The sequence below is a fragment of the Hemibagrus wyckioides genome, linkage group LG17 (assembly GCF_019097595.1).
Source record: "Hemibagrus wyckioides isolate EC202008001 linkage group LG17, SWU_Hwy_1.0, whole genome shotgun sequence".
NCBI lineage: Eukaryota > Metazoa > Chordata > Actinopteri > Siluriformes > Bagridae > Hemibagrus > Hemibagrus wyckioides.
In genome coordinates this window covers 18,531,411-18,554,016 of record NC_080726.1, presented here as the reverse complement: position 1 = coordinate 18,554,016, position 22,606 = coordinate 18,531,411, and the positions used below count along the sequence as shown (strand labels likewise).

Here is a 22,606-nt window from a genome sequence, read left to right as displayed (position 1 = left end):
CCTACACAGACCACCTATATAGTGTGTTTCGCAGCCAATTGGACTCGACCCCGTGTACGTGTAGGGTTCCTATTTCGTTAGAGGTTGAGAGAAGTTACAGGATTGTTGCTCTTAACATCGATTTCGTGCTCGGAGAATGAAAGCAGTTTTATAATTAAACGCTTCATCTTTTGAGGAATAACAACATGGATGCGGTGAAAGCTTTCAACACGGAGGTAGAGACCATTTCTTATCAAATTCTTGTTTATGGCTGTGCATGCTAATGTCAGATAAGCTATGCTAGCTTATTTGCATGAAGTTTACTTTGTTTATGTTAGGATGTTAATAAGTCTTTTTGTCTGTAACTGTTTACTTTAAGCAAACGAAAACGTGTGATAGAATGTGATGGTAGCAGTTAGCAATTTAGTTTAACTGCGATTTCGACGCTTAGTTATTTTTTGCTAGGTCTTGTGACTTAACGTTTCAGAGGCCTGCTCTGTATTGCGCATGCGTCAGAATGGCCGCGGTGACAAGAAACGGTGTCCACGCAGCCAGACTTTGATGCTTTTTTTGGCTTAAACGTGTGTTTGCTTGTTTAAAAGTTTCATACATTTATATATATTGAGTGGTTATTTGTGTTTGGCTGCGGTTTCTGTTTAATCATTTTATACACACAACGCGCAGCAGTAGATACTGGGGGCGGAGCTACGTGAAAATGGGCGGGAGTCATTCGACTGTTAAACCCAACTAATCGTTCGAGACCTAATCTTAAAAAAAATCATAATACATAAAGGCTTTTAAAATCCCTTTGACATATATATAAATATAAATAACCATAATGATATAAATAACCATTAAGAGTCAAAAAGAGATATTTAGTTATTTGATTGACTTTTAAAGTGTGCGCGTGAACATGTGACGTAGTGTTAAGGTAAACGGATTGAAATGTCACGAGGACGTCGGCACTGATGCGGGCGGTTGCTATAGTAGGACAGTGACACGATTAGCACGTGCGCCTGTTGTTACTCGGGTTCTGTCCCAAGTTTAGCTTAAAAAAAAATCCGGGCTTTTTAAAAGTGTGGTCAGTGTGATGAAAAAAATTGTTGCGTCAAGTCAATTCAGGGCATGTATTTTCATGCGTTGTATTATAACGGTGCAAATCTGGCAACCCAGAACTCTTTTATATACATAAAAATCCATCCATCCATTTTCTATACCCACTTTATTCCAAATTAGGGTCACGGGTACACCCTGGACAGGTCGCCAGTCCATCACAGGGCCACATTTAGACAGACAGTTTTGAATTAGATGGGCAGTTTAGAATTATGGACATGCAGGCACAGGGAGAACATGCAAACTCCACGCAGAAAGGCCCCCTGCTTGTTCAAACCTGGTAACCCAGGACCCTCATTCGAACCCCCTTTTTGCTGTGAGGCAACAGTGTTACCCACTAAGCCACTGTGCTGCCCTATACATAAAAATGTTGAGTTACTGCAAAGGCACAAACTTTTGTACTTCTCTGAGCTATTTGACTTACTCCAAAAAAATTAAACGATTTTGCACCAGACTCCACTGTCCACTAAATGATTTTTATTTATATTTTTTAACGAACATCATCATCTTCTTTTTCTTCTTCTTGTGGCAGTGGTCCTATTCATCTTCAGAAATGATATTATCTAAACGTTTTATCTTTGGCATTATATATTTTGGATCTAAATGTTTCAGGATTTATTTATTGATTTATTTGCAAATACTGTTTTAAAACTTTTTATCCCATGGTCAATCCATTTACCTTTTTTACATTTATTTTTATTATTATTATTATTATTATTATTATTATTGTTGTTTATTTTTTAAATAGTTCATATTTGATAATCAAAGATTTTTTTTAAATTATTGTTTTATTGTTTGTCAGACGCTCTGCATTCAGATATTCCTTCACAGTGAGAAGAATATTGGTGTCTTGGTGTCTTGTTGCTCTTATCTCAGGTCCACAGGGACGTTTTAGTGTGTTTGGTTGTGGGGTTTATTCCAGTGTCAAGGCATACGATTAAAGGAAATGCAGTAAACTTTGACTTGATGTAGAGAGGAGATTCCAAACTTCCAAAATTTCCTGTTGGGGATTAATAAAGTGCTCTTTATTCTACTTTATTAAAGTAGCAGTATTTGTACAGAGACAATTCTGATCTTCTCAATGAGGAACTCTTGCACTCCTGATGTTCCTGTTTCACAAATTTTCCACTCTCCTGCTACAAAATGCACCACAGCCCTGGAGGAATTTTTCTTTGCTCTTCTCTTCCTCTGTGCGTTTGCATATCAGCTGGATGATGACATTCTTCTTGATCTAAGTTGTGAACTCTGGACCTAAAGTTTCTGTCCCCCTCAGATGGCGTCAATACTGGACATGAAGCCGCCGATCTCTCGAGCGAAAATGATGTCCATTACCAAAGCCGGGATGAAAGCAATTAAGGTAAATTTCTCTCCTTTTTTTTCCCACTCCAGTTAAATGCAGCCATATTTGTCAAATAGTAATTTGTATTGTATAAGTAGTACAGGAACTTTTGTCATATATTTTAACTATATTGATTAAAGACTTGTATTTTAATCAGTTCTGATGGGTTTTTTTTCTTTCCTTCTTCAGTTATATAAGCATGTTGTCCAGATCATTGAGAAGTTCATCAAGAAGGTGATTTAATGTCTATTCATATTTCCAGATAAAATGGTCATTTGTGTGTGTGTGTGTGTGTATATATATATATATATAAGTCTGTATATGTGTTAATAAATATTAATAATTTTGTGTGTAGTGTAATCCCGAGCTGAAGGTTCCCGGCCTGTACGTGGTAGATTCGATAATCAGACAGTCACGCTATCAGTTTGGAGAAGACAAAGATGTCTTCGGTCCGAGGTTCCTGAAGAACATCAGCGCCACCTTTCAGAGCCTTTATGAATGTCCTCCCGATGATAAGGTAGCTTTTTCCACAGGGGTGTTTTAAACCTCACTCTGATGATGATGATGATGATGATGATGATGATGTGTCTGCATAAAGGACAAGATCCTGCGTGTGTTGAGTCTGTGGCAGAAGAATTCAGTGTTCAGTATGGAAGTCATCCAGCCACTGGTGGACATGGCATCGGGTCCGGTGGTGTCCGTTATGGAGAACGGTGGTATGCTAAAAGGTAACAATTTTCCATGATGCACATTCACATTTTTTGCTTCGCAGTGTATGGAAAAATCACACACAACATAAATAACACACTAATCAGAATGATTAATTTTTCTCCCTAATGTCTCCATCCGCATTAAAGGAGAGGTCAGAAATTACGGTATCATTCTGGCCAGTCAGACAGGATCTAAAGTAATGAGTGCGGAAATGAAGAAATCATGGCTCCTTGTTGTGTGCGTTCATTGCAAATGAATGCAAGAGAAATATTTAACACAAATAAAATCCTTCATGAGAATTATTGCTGATGTTGGTATGTGTGTGTTTGCAGGTTCTCCAGCTGAAGCAGTGTGTGTTCAGCCGACACCAGGACTGTCCACACTTCCTGTATCTCAGAGCCCAGCAGATCAGCAGAACAGCGTGACCCTCGCTGCCGTGGCTCAGTTCCTCCAGTCTGCTCAGGGCCTCGACGTGAGTGAAGTGTATCTGAGAACTTTAAGCATGTGTGTTATATAAACACACATTTTACTGTGACTGCTTCAGAGGCCGTGTATGCTTATTCGTTTTGAGCTCGTCCACATTAGGAACTTGCACACAAATATTTTAGCAGCACTTGCTCAGGGCCAGCCCACTCATAACATAAAGCAACTGAGCTAAAACTCTGTATACAAAGTGATTAAATTTAACGTCAACAGACTGCTACTTGTTACTTTGATACTAGCTTGCTAATTGTTTGCTAACTTTTTCCATTTTAGTTACATCAACGAGCAGAAGCTTGAAAGCAAAAAGACTAAATCCAGTTAATTAGCATTAATGTCTTACAAGTGTTTTAGATCTCTTTCTCCTGTTCTGATGTTTTTTTCCCCCCACCTCGTATATACATGGACACTTGATAACCAATTAAAATGACAGCGTTCAGGAAACTTCACTTGGGAAACAAAATGCCATGAGACTGTCATATGAAGGGAAATAAACACCTGTTTTTCCGTGCATGTGCTTGGCATGCCATTGTCTGAACCTGACCTGGTGTGTGTTTGCTGTTCAGCTCCAACAGATTCTGCGGACTCTCCAGCAGGGAGGCGCTAACCCATTTAACCCCGTCCAACAGAACAGCTCAATCTCTAAGGTAACACTCGTACTTGGGTTAGTGTGATTGTTAATTATGTGTGAATTACAATGTAATAGTAGGAAATACTTAATGTTTTGACAGTTGTGTGTATGTGTGTGTGTTTTCCCCCAATAGGTGCTGCAGGACCGATTTGACTATGATGAGGAGCAAGACGTTGAGAAACCACAGCCAGTGGAAATGTCTCCCGCTTCCTCCATGTAAGTCCATCTGCAGTCTCTTTATTTACTGTTTATATTACAGCGCTGTTGAATTCTCCAAACTGATTGGTTAGCAGCTCTTACAGGAATTCCAGCAGTAACATTTATATTAAAGCTCTAGTCGGTCAGCGTGAACACACTCCTCAGAGGAAGGTTAATAATCGCTGAGCTACAGTACTTGCACACACCCACACACAACTTTTATCTTTGTGCAGAAATCTGCAGCAAGCTCTTCAGGGTCACCTTCTCAGCCAGCTTTCCAACCAGGTAACACATTTTTTTCTTTTTTTTCTTTAAATAACTTTATATTGTTTCTAGTACCAAAGAAAACGTATAAATGAAACTGTGTTAAATTTCCATCACCATGCGACTTCCCGCAAATTTATTGATGCACCATGTTATTAATTATCAAAAATTTGTATTACTCTGATTATGGATGAGGGGAAATCTTTCATGATCACACCAAATATGCAGGTTTGGAACTTCATTATAAATTAAGTTATATTTTTTCATACAGTATCCCACTCTGCTGAAGCTCACCAAACGAGTAGACTGATTTTTTGTCGAATTGATGTCTATCCCTAGGTTTTATATTGTCATGTTGCACTTCCTCACTTCCCTACACTGATTCTTTTACTTGTGTTAATGCAGGTGCTTCCTAAAACACAGAATGAACAACCTGTGCCCAGACCTGATGACATCACCACCCGCGCCATGACAGAACCCCACACGGTACATGCCTTCACACATTTCCTCATTTGGCTTCTCATTCCTGCATTCCTTTTTATACTTTTCTCCATTGTCCATAGTGATACATGTATTAAGTCAAATTTCTAGCTTATGCATATGTATGGCTTCTTTATATACTCAGCATCCACTACCTGTTGAAGGAGCGAGTGTGTTTAAAACCTGAACAGAGCTGCCCAGGTGTTGTATCACTCAGATTTTTTGCCTGGACTGTAAGGGTGTGTTTTTGTGTTCTTTCTTTCCCTCTCCCCAGGCTGAATTGGGTCACTCCAGGAGTGATGACCACGAGAGAAGGTACAACAGAAGATCCCGGTCAAGGCAAGTTAATTGTAGTTTAAATTTAAAAAAAAACATTATGACTTAAGTATGTTTTATCAATTTTAAATTAACACACTTGTGTAAAAACAGACCAAATGCTTGGGGTGTATTACAGTATGAATATCCGTTTGCTCTTTTCTCATTGCATTCCAAATCCGTGTAATCTCCGCAGGTCTCCCAGGAGGCGTTCTTCACCTCGTCTTCATCCTCACTCCAGCTCTCACTCCCGGCATTCACGGTATCGGCACTCTCGTTCCCGTTCCCGCGAGCGCCGGAGGACTCCGCCGAGATCACGAGCAGATGACAGGAAGGAGATGGAGAGGAGACATAAAGGACTCCCACCCATAAAGAGAGAGACGCTCAGCGGTCAGTGCGAGAGATTTATCGTTTTAAAACCCTCACTGATGGACATTCAAGCACTAAATAATTCATATGTAGGGATGCTGGAGTGTTAACATACAGCAAGATCTTTGTGTAGTATGTAGGCAAGTAAAGTGTGTGTGTTTGCACATGCAGTGTGCAGCACGACTCTGTGGCTCGGTCAGCTGGATAAGAAAACCCAGCAGCAGGACATCAGCAGTCTGATGGAGGAGTTTGGCCAGATCGAGTCCATTAATGTGAGCACAGATCACCATCTTAATTTCATTTGTTTATCTGTAATAGTTATAAATAACTTCTGAACTTCTTTAACACAGTGAAGTTGGCCCTCACAGTCATAAATAAAACATCTAGTGTTTTTTATGGTTATTAATAATTCTTCACCCTGCAACAAGATTAGTTTTATAATATTATTTTCCCATTTAAAAAGATTCCTATCCTGTGTGTGTGTGTGTGTGTGTGTGTGTGTGTGTGTGTGTGTATATAAAATGAGATGATTGTTGTTGTTTTTTTTTATGCATCAGATGATCCCTCCCAGAGGCTGTGCCTACATCGTCATGGTTCACAGACAGGACGCCTACACCGCTCTGAATAAACTCAGCCGAGGAACTGCCAAGATCAACCACAAATCCTTCAAGGTACAGCAGTCTGCTCTTATTTCATGAGTAAATCTAGTCCTGTATAGTGTGAGGGTTATTGTGTGTGTCTGTGTGTGAGTAAGAGAGAGAGCAGCTAGAAAGAAGCCATTTAATTTTCTGTGGGCTTTTCAATTGCCAGCCCAGAGCTCTCATTTTGTTTCTTTGAGCCACATCTTACATCTTTGTAGGACTGCTGAAGATCAATGTCCTTTAGGTGTTGCTTCAGTATTTCTGGATAATCTTCCTTTACCATGAAGTCCCACACCCTCACACAAACTGATGCTGCCACCAGCATGCTTCACAGTTCACAGCTTAGTCTGACTTTATGTAGCATGTTTTAGTTCTATATAGTGTCTAATGACTCTTTGTGACATGTTGATTAGTTTCAGGTTTGTACACGCCTTTTTGACGTGTGTTTTTGTGTGATTAGATTGCGTGGGCAATGAACAAAGGTGTCGGAGGTCGCTTCAAGAAGTACTGGAACATGGAGCTAGGCGTGACCTACGTCCCGTGGGAGAAGCTTAAGGACTCCGAGTTAGTGGTTTTGCGGGAGGGAGCCGTGCTTGACCAGGAAACACTCAAACCAGGTACACACACAACGTTTAAACCGATATCACAGAAAGATCCAACGCTTTGTCTTGCATAGTGCACTAAATCTTGGGGACACAGCTTCCTCGTCTTACACCCAGTGTAATACACTTCTTGGAAACCTTATGTACCCTATTCTATGAGCTGATTGCAGTGCTTGCACACTATGTAGTGCACTCTGATACATTCACTACATAGGATAAGAAATAATAAAATTCAATGAAACACTGTGTACTCTGTCCAGTAAAGAGCCTCGCCTCAGTAATTCCTTGTATACATATATATAAAGTAAGTAATACTGGCTTTTATACATTATGTAGTGCACTCTGTGGCCTAGGGAGCCATTTGGGATTCAGCATCCTACCTGTTATAATGTGCCTCGATCTGGAAGATCTGTTTTAACAGGGAAGTATGTATGTATTTTATAAACTGTTCTTGGCATCTTATTTATTGGAGTTGTTGATCACTAATGTAGAGTGGGCCTCGATGCTTGCCGAGCTTGTTAAACCCGTTGGAGACGGCGGAGATGGACCTGAACCAGAACATGAGGGCGGAGCTGCAGTCGTGCCACAGGTAAAAGGTCTTAATGGAGTATCTGATCAAACTTTTTATACTCTCTTCATTCGTTACTTCTGGAGGTAAAGTGTTCGCCTTCGTTTTAAACCAATATGTCATTTTGCATTACACAATGCGTTTCAGTACTTCTAAGCTTTTTGTACAATGCATGGCTACCGTCAATAAGTCAATAACTTTAATGTCAGTCTTGGATCTTGATAATAAAAAAGGTTAGCTTCACGAGTGTTTATTTCTCCTCGTTTTGTTATTATTCTTTTTACCACGGGTAAAGGCTCACATGGAAAAAGTTCAATATTTATCAAAACCAGGAACTCATTAAAATGATTATTTTCAAACTGTGGAGATCAACACACTCCATAGATTACTACTTTGTGTAGGTCTGCGTGTACTGAGTAGCCCAATTTGTCACCCCAAACTACCCTGTTTTTCGATGGAATTGCAGCTCCAGTGAGCAGGTGTTACTCAGCTAAGGAATGACGTGGTAGCGTGTGCTCTTAGGAGGATATTTAAGTGTATATATGCACACTTACAAAGTCTCCTCTGCACATGCACACTTATCTGGCACTCAACTGGATAACATGGTCAGTGATTGTAAGTTGGTGAACCGTTAAGTAGTCTGTGTATATGTACATTGCATTCCATAAGTATTCACCTGTTTTGAACATTTCAGCATTTATCAGTGCTAAACGATGGAGCTGAAATGGACTTCATTTAGATTATATGCCATGAATCTACATAAGCAGAAGTCTTGTAAGTTTAATTGAATTAACCTGTGTGCTCAAATGGTCCCATGATCTCAGTGTATATATAAAATATACCTGTTGCTCTGGTGTTACAGAACATAGAGTGCTATGAAGATGAAGAATCTCTCATAACTGAAAAATTATCAGTCAGGTTTTGATTATAAAAATATTCCCAATGGCAACTGACTAGAGAAGGCATCTACTGAAATTTGGTTAGTTTCCTGGGATGGAAAGCATTAGATGGAAGCAGTCAAGAGGCTGTAGGAATGGTGTACTCTTTTAGTCTCCTTTGACCACAGAAATATTTTCAATGTTAAAACTCTGACACGTCCTATCCCTCTTAACACTTCCTGAACTATGGCTGTCCTGTGAACTGTGAGCATCTACAGTCTGAGATCAGTCAAAGTTACTCTATGAGAAAAGTCATCCTATTATATGACCCTAAACATCAGTGACAAACGGCGATGTTTTTAAGAATATATATAATTTATTTATTTGTCAAGCACCTTGGTAAAATCCCACACATTTATAGATCTGTTGAAGCAGAATACAGATCCAAGCTTAGAGCTGCAAAAACAATAGAAGCTAATCCAAACTGTGCTACAAAATTGTCAATGCTTTGAGCTGGTAAAGCAGAAACCAGTCTTGGCATGGAGTTTCAACACTCAGCTCTGAGCTATAGAACTGCCTCCATGAGCAGTATAATGATCGGGAATGAATTTCCCACTTGATGTTTTGTAATGAAGTAATCCCCTCACGACATGGTGCGTCACTCGAAGAGAAACGGTGACTACAAGAGCTCCTCAACATTTTCAGAGGAAAACACTGGAACTTTCAAGCAGGTGGGTTTTTTTCATCTGCACAGTTGAAACCTGCGGTCTTTAACTGCAAACGGCCAGAGGGCATGACCAACCTAAAAGTGGCCTTTTCAATAAAAGCACATCGGTCAACTTTTAATCTAAAACGATAAACTACTATTACACGACTTAACTATTGCAGAATTTTTGCCTTCAACTTTATAATCATTTGTTGCAATTTCCTACTTAAAGACCTCTTTACAAGTTTAGCGAGTCACAAAACTACTAGTGACCTGGTTACTAGTTAGTTAACTAGCATTAAAGGTGCATTAGGTAAGATTTGGAATTGCAAATAGTCACAGCTTTAAAATATGCAGGTTCTTTTCATAACTATTTGCAAGGAGTGCTGGGGGCATGTTTATAAAATGACGGACAGGAAGCCAATCCGAATACAAACGCATTCTAGACTGGAAATCAGGTTTCCGTATTGGGAATAGTAATACCCCTGTTCAAAGACAATGTCTTTTAAAATATACTTATTTCTATAAAACTTTCTCTATTGTTTGTTTTGGTAAGAAATGAAAGAAATTTAATTTCTCTTTTCTTCACCATAGACCTGAATCAGATGTTTGTGTCTAAAACTTAGACAACGTTAGTTAAAAAGGTTTTTTTTCTTTACTTCATTACATCGAAGAAATGGATTAGTTCACTTTTTTGTTGTAAGTCATATGCTAGCACTCAAATTCCCACTGGAATTTTGAGTTATTTGAATTATAAGGTATAGGATAAGTGCTCCCTCTCCCTGCTCTAACAAGTCAGTTGTAAAGCTGTTTAATTCCTGGCACGTGTGGAATCCGATTCCTGCCTGATTAAGTTCTGAATGCTTTTCTGGACAGTTGAAGGTCTTTTTGCAGCGCTATGGAAAGAATGCCAGAACAGAAAAAATGACCAAAACATTCCCTTGTATTATTTGCAGGTAAGTTCACCATCATTGGTGTCCACTTTTAGACTCCTGTTCCAGCTGTTTTGCTACTCATTTTTGTCGATGCAGAAAAATCTTGGTTCATGGTTCCAGTTGCACCAACACATTGTATACTTTAGCACTCTTCTGATTAAAGCCACCAATGCCGTTTCGCTCGACATGTTTGAGGCTACATACAACCTGTCGTCAGTGTTCTCACACCAGATACTAAGTGATGATTTAATTTATTATTTGTATCCATGTGTATTTGCAGCGGTGCCAGTTTCAGGGATCACTAGGTTTCTACCACAAGAAAGCCTAAAGACGGAGGGTTTCGTGTTTTGTGTTTTGCATGTAGGCTGCATTTTTTTATTTATTTATTTTTTTATTTATTTTTTGTGGTGTGTGTCAGAATTTCTGCCTGTAAACTTCCTATTTAAAGACCTCTTTACCAGTTTAGCAAGGTTAAGAAATATTTAGCATTCTTAATGTTTATTCCAGCTATAACCTAAGCCACCCGTGTCTGGTCTTATCCTGGCGAACCTTACCCCTAGAACTCAACCTTTTATGAAACCCTTAACTCTTAGATACTAGGCATAACTGTAAAACTTTAACTCCAGGTCTGCACCTCTGCATTGAAACCTAACCCTGGACTACCATTAACACTAACTGGACTTGGAGACTGTTGAAAGCTAAGATCAGCAGATTAACCAGGTGGAATCAGGTGTGACTCCTGTGGACTGAAATCCTGCATTCATACCAGCCCTTATTAAGGTTAAGGGTTAGACACCCCTGACCTAAGCAACCAACTTGTCTGACAGTTGATGCTCTGCAACGTTAAATTAAGTATAAACCGATAAAGGCTACAACATGGTCTACCTTTAAAAAAAAAAAAAAAAAGTGTACCTGTAAATTGCAAGTTGCTCTGGTTGAAAAGGAGTAAAGAGTCTGTAGGGATGTGCTGTGATTGAAACCTTGCTGATGCACAATAGCTCAAATCTCTTCTCAAATTTTGTGCACTTTGGTAAAAGGGAAGGGGAAATGAGAGTAAAGACCTACGAGAGTCCGGACCGGGAAGTCTGTAGTCATTTATCCGGTGAAAACTTTCTGCATGGTACTTTGGGTGTAACGTGTTAGGTAAAGACGAAGCATGAACTGTGTTTTTCATCCAAGCCTTCAAGTGAAAACCATTTCTACGACAAACCTAAAAAAGGTTTTCAAGAGGACGCTTTTAAGCCATGGATTCGGGAAACTCGGCGGACGGATTAATTGTTGGATTTTTTTTTGCAGCGTCTTGGGGAATCCGATGATGCCAAGGTAACCACACACTCGCTCTCACTGGAGAACAACTTGGATTTGTTGCTGTTAATCATACGCTCAGTGTCGATGCAGGAGAGCGCATCAGCTTCTTTGAACAATGTCGTTCTTTCACAACTTCGGAGGGTTGTATCTGTTCCCCAAAACAAGTGTTCACTTGTAGCATGAAAAATGCACTTAAACTTCCACAGGAACATCATCAACTATAAAATATCCTATATGCAGCTAGCACGCTAACATCGAAACTATAACATTAAGGTGGATAGACCGAGTTTCGGCAACACTCCAGCATCCCTAGCGAGAAAAACATTGTATAAATCATTTACCTCGTACACTCACTGCGTCCTTTTGCTAACCATGTGGCATCTTGGCATGGTAGTGGTCATGTACAGATGGAGGACTTAAAACCTGATGTTAGTTTTACTTGCACAACAGTTTCAGCAGGAACAATTTACAAATCCATATCACCTTATTAAAGGTGTGCTGACTAAAGAGTAATATTCGCTTCCATGCCTTTAAAAAAAGGAAATCAAGTTACACCAAAGCCTTCTGGGTAAGTTTGTATCATGAAGTTAGTAGCTATGAAAAGATGATATCTGAACCCTACCAGTTCATGCTTGCTTATCACCTTGATCAGCCACTTCATCGCATAATAGCTGATTCGGTACAGGTTTTCTCCATGCAGCTAACAATGTTTTAAGACAATGGTTAACGTTGCTCGAGAGATAACCTTTCATTTCCATGCCGGAGCTGAAAACTGGGTGCTGGTTTGCTTTTGGACAAACGCAAGGAACATCCAGGACAAGAAACAGATTTAGGACCATGTGATCGAACAGCTGGAGTCTTTGACATTGAATATTCCTCACCTCTTTCTTGAAGGAACCAGAGAGTTGGTAAGCCAGTAGTGTTTTTTATTATTTTTCCTTGAGCCTTTAGCTCTTAGCAGCATATATTTTGTAGCAAGTCACATAAATCCATCTCAGAGGTCAGTGATGAAAACCTAGGATTAAATGAAGTCCCCAAAAACCTTGTTAATGCTTGGGGCTCATAGTGTGTGTGTGTGTGTGTGTGTTTAACACACACAAAGAAAGTAACAAGCACTTTTTTTTATATTTTGCTTTGTTACTTTCTTCTCAAATCCTGAACATGTCTGTAATAAATATTTGAAAACATTGCTTGTTATAGGTACTAGCTGGAGGAGATGATGTCTTTTGGGAAGGCAGTGCATTCTGCAAAAGCTGTCCCCTTGAAATAAGCAACGCTGTACACTTGATGCTCCTCTCTAACTGACTATAAAACTTGGGAATTTATGCAGGATTAGTTGTTTAGACAAATCTCAGGATTTTTTTGAACATCTAGTCTCATTAATAATAATTAATGAATTAAAAGTGTTTACTGTACTGTTAACATTAACGTCAATAAATAAATTTAAAAAATATAACTAACAAAACAAAAAACAGAGTTACAAGACGGCTCAAAATGTCAATTTAGTTTGTCCTGAGCAGAGATGCCACGCCCACCTGCTTATTCAGAAATAAAAGAAAAGCTGATAATGTTCATTACTTGATGATGGTCTATTCTGGTTATAGGAAGCACAGGATATTTAAAAACACTTTGTTAAATCAGAAACATTTGTTTAGTGTGTCCGGGGTCATTGCAGAGTGATTTGATTCCAATCAATAAAACAAAACAAAAAAAACTCTGCTATAACAACTAGCTAATGTCGTAACTTTGCGTGTGCAGGGCGTTTTGGTTTGCTCTTGCTTTTTACACTGAAACTGAAAAATGATGATAGTTATTTCGATTAAACGACTCATTTTAGCTGGATTTTGTGTGTTATGTGAAACCCTTCATTCTTTTGATTTCAAGTCTTCAGTTCAATCCAAATGGTGCAACAAGGGATTTAAAATAATCTACATTCGAGCTGGAATACGTGAATTGTTCCATTGCACATTTCCTGTCTTTCAAAAAGAAGCATTAATGTGCTTTATTGACCGTCTGATTACTAGTATGTGTGTGAAAATTCTTTTACTTGGTCTAATCATGACCATTCACACCATTTTATAACCAACAACTCAGATTATTATGGATTTCTGGTGGTACAGTGGGACAGAGGGTGTGGTTGCTGCCTCACAGTTCCAAGCTCTCTGGTTTGGTGTGTGTGTAGAGTTTTGCATGTTATCTTTCACAATTGTGGGTTTCTTCAGTTCCCAAAAACGTGCCCGTAGGTCGCTTGGCTGTAAGAAAAATTCCCCATAGGTATATGAATGTGAGTATGTGTGTGTGATGGACACATGGCGGTATTCCCAGCACGTTAGATACAGTCACTGTTCTCTCCTGGATCCTGGATCCACGACAAACCTGAATATAAAGTGCTTCCTGAAAATGAGTAAAGCATATGTGATGTACATGAGCCCCAGTTCCTACATTGTTGAATGTCATAAGCTAGGAATTCACTCAAGGAAGGAGATTTTAACGCATGAGAAGGTTGCAGGGAGTTGTTTTTTTGCCAGGTCTAAAGAATTTATTCCGAACTGTTTCCCATGCATCCTAAATATGAATAAATTTTTATAATCCAATCTTATGCACGTGCATGGTGGAGCAGGGTTTGGGGTCAACCTTAGAACAAATGCAACGTTTGATGAGAAGCATTCCATCATTCAAACCGACGGCAAGGGGAAAAGTTTGTTACAGCAATAACAAGCAGCAAAGGCATAGGAGTATAAAATGCACACATTAGAACAAGGATCATTTCTGGAAAGTTCTGCTATAACGTGAGATTCATCTGAGCTACGACACAAAGCGCCGTTCACCCTCTATGGCTTAGCGTTGTATTGATTGACAGGACAAAATTAATCCCACCCAAAGAGGATGGCCAGTTTTGCTCTCTCGCACACCATGGCCGCGCGTGACTAAGGAATCTTCAGGATTTGAACTCTCGATCTCCCGATTTCCATATTTCTCACAAGCAAGCAGAAACTGAACAGGTAAATCTTTACTTTTCCTCACCACTAGTCATTTGGGATCTAAATCTAGGGCCGGTTTTCTGCACATAACTAAAAGTCTCCTAGCTTGCATTGTAGGAATGTTTGCTAACTGCTTGCTGTCGATAGCTCAAGTGTTTTACATCTTCATGTGTACTATTAATTAAAATATACACAGCAAAGATGCTAGGAAGGATCCTTGTAAATCGTCATAAACACTTATTTACGCCACGTCTGATATCAAGGTTTATTAGATTAAAGGTCACTGCAGTACCTTCACCAACACACTAGTTCATCCCGCTGGATAGGAAAGGGGTAAGATGATGGACCAGGTGTGATAATCCCAAGCTAGCTACCATTTATTATAGATATATTACACACTAGCTGCAGTTTGAACAATTAGCATCTCAAACATAAGGGATGAGCCTCTCTTCCAGTTTGGGTTTGACAGGGAAAACAGGCAGATGTTACAGGCGGTTTGGTGGCATTTTCAATTTGCATGCATGTACAATCTGCACTTTTAATGAGGGTAAGAGTAGGTATGATTCTGTCGCTTTCGTCTGCTGTCTGATCATGAAAACTATTTTTTTTGGATGGCTTTATTCAGGTAAGGTGGTTCAGATTAGTCAGAAGGTTGTTGGTTTATTGCCTATAGAATCAATATCTAGCAAGCAAATAAATGTAATAAATAAATTAATTAATTATATTAAATGAAAGTATCGAATCCTGTAAATTTTTTTTTTTTTTTTTAAGGAAATGCTATTAATATGTACACCGATCAGGCATAACATTTTGAGCACTGATGGTTGACATAAATAAGACTATTATTGATTTATGATTAACTCCTCACCATGGTGCCTGTTAGTGGGTGGGATATATTAGGCAGCAAGTGAACATTTTGTCCTCAAAGTTGATGTGCTAGAAGCAGGAAAAATGGGCAAGCGTACAGATTTGAGTGAGTTTGACAAGGGACAAATTGTGATGGCTAGATGACTGGATCAGAGCATCTCCAAAATTGCAGCTCTTGTGGGGTGTTCCCGGTCTGCAGTGGTCAGTATCTATCAAAAGTGGTCCAACAAAGGAACAGTGGTGAACCGGTGACAGGGTCATTGGTGGCCAAGGCTCATTGATGCACGTCGGGAGTGAAGGCTGGCCCGTGTGATCTGATCCAATAGACGAGCTACTGTTGATCAAATTGCTGAAGAAGTTAATGCTGGTTCTGATAGAAAGGTGTGAGAATACACAGTGCATCACAGTTTGTTGTGTATGGGGCTGCATAGAAACACACCAGTCAGGGTGCCCCTGTGCACCACTGAAAGTGCCAACAATGGGCATGTGAGCACTGGACCACGGAGCAATGGAAGAAGATGGCCTGGTCTGATGAAACACATTTTCTTTAAAATCACGTGAATGGCCAGGACTGTTTGTGTCGTTTACCTGCGGTACACACGGCACCAGGATGCACTATGGGAAGAAAGCAAGCCAGCTTTGGACAATTTTCTGTTGGGAAACCTTGGGTCCTGCCATACATGTGGATGTTAGGTTCAGGAATATTTTGATGAGCACAACAATGAATTTGATGTGTTGACTTGGCCTCCAAATTCCCCAAATCTCAATCCAATCCAGCATCTGTGGGATGTGCTGGACAAACAAGTCCCATCCATGGAGACCCCACCCCGCAACTTACAGGACTTAAAGGATCTGCTGCTAACATCTTGGTGTCAGATACCACAGCACACCTTCAGGGATCTAGTGGAGTCCATGCCTCAACGGGTCAGGGCTGTTTTGGCAGCAAAAGGGGGACCAACACAATATTGGGCAGGTGGTCATAATGTTATGGCTCTTATATAAATAATATGAGAGAGAGATTTATATGTAATTTAAAGATAAAAAGAAGATTAAATACTTTAATTGCATTTTGAAGAAAAAAATATATAGCCTTGCCGTTGCTATGGTAACGGCTCATTTGCAGCCACTTTGCTATCAAAACTGTATGTTATTTGGGACGCACCTCAATCCACATATTTATTTAAACAAAAATAAATATGAATTGATATTTTGAAGTTTCCTGATGGGACATGTTTATCATTTATAGACAAAGTCTTCGGCGTGAAGGCTTCAGTAAAAATCTGTGGGTTTTCCACCATGGGAAAGTCTTCAAAAGTTTACGTTTTTTTCCAGTTTATTGTTACTATGCCAAGCCACTGGTTGTATGGCTGGTTGTTTTGGTCTTGCTATCTTTGAGAGAGAAAAAATGAGAAATTTTTGTTGATGTTTGATTATTAATCTTTTTTTTTTTTTTATCCTTGTAGAATTTCCTGCAATATTCTGTAACATTAATGTTAGCTTAGCTTAGGAAGTCTGGATTTTTAGTGCAGTAACCAAGCTTGTATGGTGCAATTAAAACTGAGTGATGGTGGTCAAGTGATCAAGCTGTAATTGGCTGATCAGGATGTATGTACACTCTATCAATTCTGGGACATTTGTTAGGTTGGGTACTGATACACCTGTTACACGCTCGTGTGTGTGTGTGTGTGTATCAAACTCCTGACATTTTTACCTAAACTTTGGAGCCTTGACCATCTCAGGATTTCAGAGACATTTTCCTGAAGGAGATTTCTTTCCACTCAGCAGCACAGATGCTTTCTTTTCTCAGTTGGGTTTTGTTTTGTCTATCTGCATGATCGTGTTTAATGTTTCTGGTTTGTTCAGGGCACAGAGACCCAGGATGGAACGATAATAAACGATGAAGCTTCATGTGTTCGAGCGCGCACACACACACACGCCTTGGATTCTAGCCAATTGCTGATTTTGGGCCTTTGTTTTCTGTCAGTAGTTTAATTTTAATCTCGGCCCATAATAACCCACCGTGACACTACTGCAGGGTTACAGCTGAATCAGACTGAGGTTCCTCCAAAAGTCCCTCTGACTAGACCAGGCTTCGGATGAAAGTCTATTTGACGGATTTCCTGAGGATTGAGAAAAGACAAATCAAGTAAAATGTCCCTTAGGACTGCTGTTAGCTCTACACATGACAAGTAAATAGGAGCGTGAAAAGCATGGAATATCCATGTGCGGAAATCTGCCACTTAAATCGGGCTGTTCTGTGTACAGTTATAAGAGAGAATTTTTTACAGCTAGATTTGACATCTTCGAAGTTCTCTGGTTTAGTGTAAGCAGTAAGCAGGTCCTGGGTTCGAATCCCAGGTTCGGACAGGCAGGGACCTTTCTGTGTGGACTTTGAGTGTGAGTCTTCCCGTGTCTGTGTGGGTTTACTCCGGTTTCCTTCCACAGTCCAAAATAATAGTCTAAAACCAGATTCCATATTTAAAAAAAATGGAAAAAAGAGAGCGAGCTAACGGAGCACACAGTTGAATAATCGATCATAAATCATAACAGACGATCGTTAGCCTTACAGGGGTTTGTTTGAGGATGAACTCACTGATTGGTTGCTCTTAAAGCCGGAATTTTCTCTTTACAATTAGAGAAAATCCAGATCCGTTATTCAGTTGCAGAATTAAACATTCTTTACTGGAGCCTGATTACATTTATATTTCCTCTTCAACCAGTCAAGCATGACTTTTCCTCAATTCCAAAAATCTGAGTTCCTCTTTTAAAGCAGACACTTACCAGGAAATAAGTCAGTGCTTTAAAACATAAAAGGTTTCTTGCTGTTCTGATCAGCTTAACGGAGACCTGACAAGATCACGGAGACGTCCTGTACCATCATTGAGCCAAAAAACTGACGTTGGATGGAAACGTTCAGTTGCTTCTCCATTAAATATATTTGAACTTAGTTAAGACAAGGATAAGTAAAATTTAATTAGCAACCATGTCATTGAGTAAGATTTTTTAGTTAGTGTAAAGTTTTCATATTCTCTTTTATTTGTTGTTATTTTTAAATAATTGTGTTAAAGTTGTTATATGACTGGAATTATATTCTTCTTAACTATATTCAGTGTCTAGAGATTTTTATTTCCATCAAACTTCGCACGTGAGGGTTAGGCATGTTATGGTGCTTTGTGGGATATCGTAACTGCCCAGCATATTCATCAGTACACTTATACTAATACATGATGACTGACTTTAATAAGGACTCCACTGTGTACTGAACTAAAACATGTCTCTTCTTAAAGAGGCAGAGGTTGAGGAACTGATGGTCCAGAAGACTGATATTCTATAAATCAGGGCTTTTTATGTTACCTTCTTTGGTACATGGGAAATTTATACGCATGCTGTAATATGCAATGATCTTAGCTCTCTTCAGTCTGGATTAGTTTTACACAGGAGAGTGCTTAGTCCTGTACTATTTTGCATGTCCATACATTAAATAATACAAAGATAGCACTGCATTTTTACCTTCTCTAACTGGACCTGTAGAAAACCTGCAGGTGATGTCCATCCTGTCCTGAATTCATGTTGGTTGCGTTATGTGCTGCGAGAAGAAGGCTTTACACTTTTTCTTTAGCATAAACACTTCAGGAAGTTTAAATCTCTTACATGTCTTAAGCAGAATTAGGGTAGATTCATGCTGTGGTCATGTAACTTGCCAAATGTCGAGGTATTACAATATTTCACGATAATAAACATCAACAATCAGTTTAGCTTTAAAATCGAATCTGGGCTGTGGTGAGAAGTGAAGACTTCTGTAATAGAGATCACACCTCAGATGACATCTCTCTTCTAGACGCATGCCGCTGTCACGTGATGATCAACGTCATTCCCATCACCTGTGAATGGTTGTAGTGTATAGTTTTGTTTCATTAGCTCTTAAATGTTGATACTCATCAAATTTTCTCCTTATGATTTGAAATCCTTCATCACCCATCACTCTACACACTCCAGTGGCTTCTGGATGATACTCAGACCTGGTTTTACTGCGCAAATCTACACACTGTGAGCTTTAATGCTGAAGTGAAATGTTTTTGCAAATGTGTTACAAATCTCAATGAGAGATTTCAGCTTTTAGTTAATAGACAGAAATGTATTATACACTCACTCAGGGACACTGAGAGACTCATCCTGAAGCCTGAATTAAATCTATGAGACACTAAAACCCACAGGCGCAAAGGTGTATTAAGAAATCCAGACTTTGAACGTTTGTGTCATAAATTCTGATCCTTCATGTTTTGACTCCTAGTCACTGTTTTGTATTTTGTCTATTTGACCTTCCCCTCGTTTTTGGTAGTGATTTCACACACAGCCATGTTCCATCCAGACATCGTTTCTCGCTTTGGTGTCAACCATTGTTCTTGTGACATCCAAGGCAAAACTTTAACCTCCCTGTTTTTATTTATTTCCAAACTCTGCACTTGGTCATGTTTTTGTTTCTCTTGTGTTCTTACCTTGTGGGATTATTCATGCTGATTAAACTTGGTGTGTTTTGGGTTTTTTTCCATCTCAGGTGCCTGCTGTAAGCACGGAGTCCACCGTCGAGCACACGAACACCCTGACAGGTACGAGAACTTAGGGTTGAACTGAAAACTGTGTTTAGACTGATGTCATGATCAAACTCAGTCAAACCAAAGAAATCCGAATACAGTTGATATCCGAAGCTTTTTGCCTTTACCACATGATGACTCCCTCCCACCTGAAGTCACTCAGCTGCACATTTAGCTACGGCAAAACTAAAAGTATCCACAGACAGGAAAAAATATCAGGCTTAAGGTTTTACACAAGTATGCTAAGAGCTGGAACCTTTTAATATACCTTTAATGTCCTGAAAGTCTTGGTAAGAAAAAAAATGGAGTTGCTGCGGTTCGCTCTCATTAAAGACCGTCTAAGTATCTTTAAAGCTTTAATTGACGTTTAAAGTACACTCCATGCACATGCACACTTCTCAGGTAAAAGATACAGTAAAGGTCCAGGTGGATTTTTTTTTTTTTTTTTTAAATTCTTTAAAATATTTTGCTAAAATAAAAGTAAACAGTCAGCAGGTCAATTTCATCTAATCAGAGTTAAATTAAATAAATAAAAAAATTATATTTAAAAAAAGGGTATAAGGAGATAACTATAATTTTGTTTTTTGTTTTAAACACAGCCGACCCTGTGGCTCCTTCATCAGCCGACTCCATCAGCGCCCCCCGGAGCCAGACTGCACCGTTACCTCTAAATCTTCCTCCTCCTCCTCCATTTATACCGCCGTTTTCCAACATCCTGCGTCCTCCACCTGGTCTGCCTCCCGGTCTTCCCACCATGTCCGGGGCTCCCATCTTCAGGGTCAGGTTGCCCATGCCAGATCCCGCTGGAGATTTCCCACATCCGGGCATCATGGAAGCTGAGCAGTGGAACGGCAGGCCTTTCAGGAACGACAGAGGACCACCCGAGTGGTTCGGCCCGGAGCCTCCGTTCAGGCATGGCGGGTGGAGCCGAGGAGGTCACTGGGGTCATGGACAATTCAGAAACTGACCCCACCACCACCACCACCCCCCAAAAAAATCTTAAGACTAACAAAAACTCACGTCGGCCTTAAAGAAAACTAAATTTCTTCTGAATTTGGAAAAAAAAATTGAGAAACATTATTCTAATATAATATTAATAATATTATAATAATTAAGGATCATTAATATAAATTTTCCGAACGGTTCACAAAATTATTCAAATTATAAAAAGACATCAATTTAAAATGAAATTCCCAAATTTCTTCTAAAACTGCCATTATTCCCTAAACCTAAAAATTACAATGGAATTCTTACCATAAAATTAAATATTAAAAAATGACCAAAACAAGCTACAATATCTATAAAAAGCTACAAGAAATCCCCAGAATTGTTCAAATTATATATATTTTTAAGCCATGAAATATGTTCAACAAAAAATGGCTATACAAATGTCTCGGAAAAAAATGGGAAAATTTCCAAAATGACTTCCAAAAAAAAAAAAAGTTAGCAAAAAGTCTTCAAACACCGTAACCAGATTTTACATAAAACCTTCAGCATGTAAAATTACACAAATATGTAACAGTCCTCAAATCCCATGAAATTTCCCAGAGTTCTTCAAACAACTCCAGAATTTCCTGTGAAGTTTTCATAAGTCGAATGTAGAATATAAAACAAACGCAACAAATAAAAGTGAAGGTGTTGTTCTGAGCTCAGGACTGTTCGCTGAATCTGATCGTTGATCTGTCCTCAGTGTTTGCAGTGTAATTATTCATTTCTCTCTAAATCTGTGAAATCTGATGGTTTTAGTCTGACGTTCAGTGAAACATGACTGTAAACATGCAGGTTTTCTCTTCATCGTAGTCACGCTGTAGTGATGGAGTCCAACATCCCATAACGCACTGTGAGAAGGTTAGCGTCTGGGCTGTCTCTACATGCATCGTGGAACGATAGTGTGGTCTCAGACTTGGGGCATGTCTGATTATTTATTCAGAATATTGGTTTAACAAAGTTCTGTTCCCGTTTTGGAGGATTTGTATATTTTGGAGTTCAGACTGTGTAGAAACTCACTGTTAATTTTAGTAAACTATTTTTCTATCCATCCATTTTTGCTTCTGTCTTTCTTCTTTGTGTAATCATCATACAGCCTGCATGACAAACTTATTTGGCAAGATATAACGTTCGAAAAGACACACTCATTTTCGTAAATATATTGCGGTATTTTTTACGGAATTGAACTTTTTGAACGAATTGATTTAAGAAAGCAGTTACAGAAAGTGTGGACATTTTGAGCACTACATAGAAGCCAATATTCTTATCCTACTACACAGTGCACTTGTAATAATTAGTAAGTCATTATTAACTAATAATTAATTAAAAGCTAGACATGCTTTTGCGGTAACGTCATTTCTGGCGATTCTTCGGTTTATCCGATTTCTGCCAGTTTTTTTTTTTTCACTTCTACAAATTTCATCCAGTCATCATGAAATTTTAATCAAAGCATCATGAAACCAACCTGAACAAAATGAGCTTTTCTGATTTTATTTATTTATTTATTTTTTGATATCCAGTTCCTTCCTATCCCAAACAGGAAGTGAGGCCATATCTCGGCAACGGCTTGACTCGTTCAGCTGAACCTGTGTATGTAAGTGAAAGATATAAAATGCTACAGTAACTGATACATTAGTACAAAGTTCTCAGGGGATTTTTTTT

The 22,606-nt window shown here is 39.1% G+C and overlaps 1 protein-coding gene across 1 annotated transcript; it reads left to right on the top strand.

Annotated features, from left to right (window-relative positions):
• The first annotated feature begins 47 nt into the window (after nt 1–47).
• scaf4b (SR-related CTD-associated factor 4b) lies at nt 48–21,984 on the top strand. The gene is made up of 18 exons (XM_058413715.1): nt 48–215; nt 2,366–2,449; nt 2,621–2,665; nt 2,787–2,948; nt 3,030–3,159; nt 3,475–3,614; nt 4,189–4,269; nt 4,387–4,469; nt 4,685–4,736; nt 5,121–5,201; nt 5,470–5,534; nt 5,707–5,900; nt 6,051–6,151; nt 6,437–6,550; nt 6,981–7,137; nt 7,614–7,711; nt 19,921–19,972; nt 20,557–21,984. Exons 1-18 carry the CDS (start codon nt 186–188, stop codon nt 20,922–20,924), a joined length of 2,037 nt encoding a protein of 678 aa, XP_058269698.1. The 5' UTR covers nt 48–185; the 3' UTR covers nt 20,925–21,984.
• Nucleotides 21,985–22,606: the final 622 nt, after the last annotated feature.

Bases quoted from the DNA above. Each gene is read 5' to 3' on its own strand.
- scaf4b (XM_058413715.1), top strand. From the start codon at position 186: ATGGATGCGGTGAAAGCTTTCAACACGGAG. The intron at 216-2,365 runs GTAGAGACCATT...TGTCCCCCTCAG, and splicing joins TGAAAGCTTTCAACACGGAG to ATGGCGTCAATACTGGACAT. The intron at 6,152-6,436 runs GTGAGCACAGAT...TTTATGCATCAG, and splicing joins GCCAGATCGAGTCCATTAAT to ATGATCCCTCCCAGAGGCTG.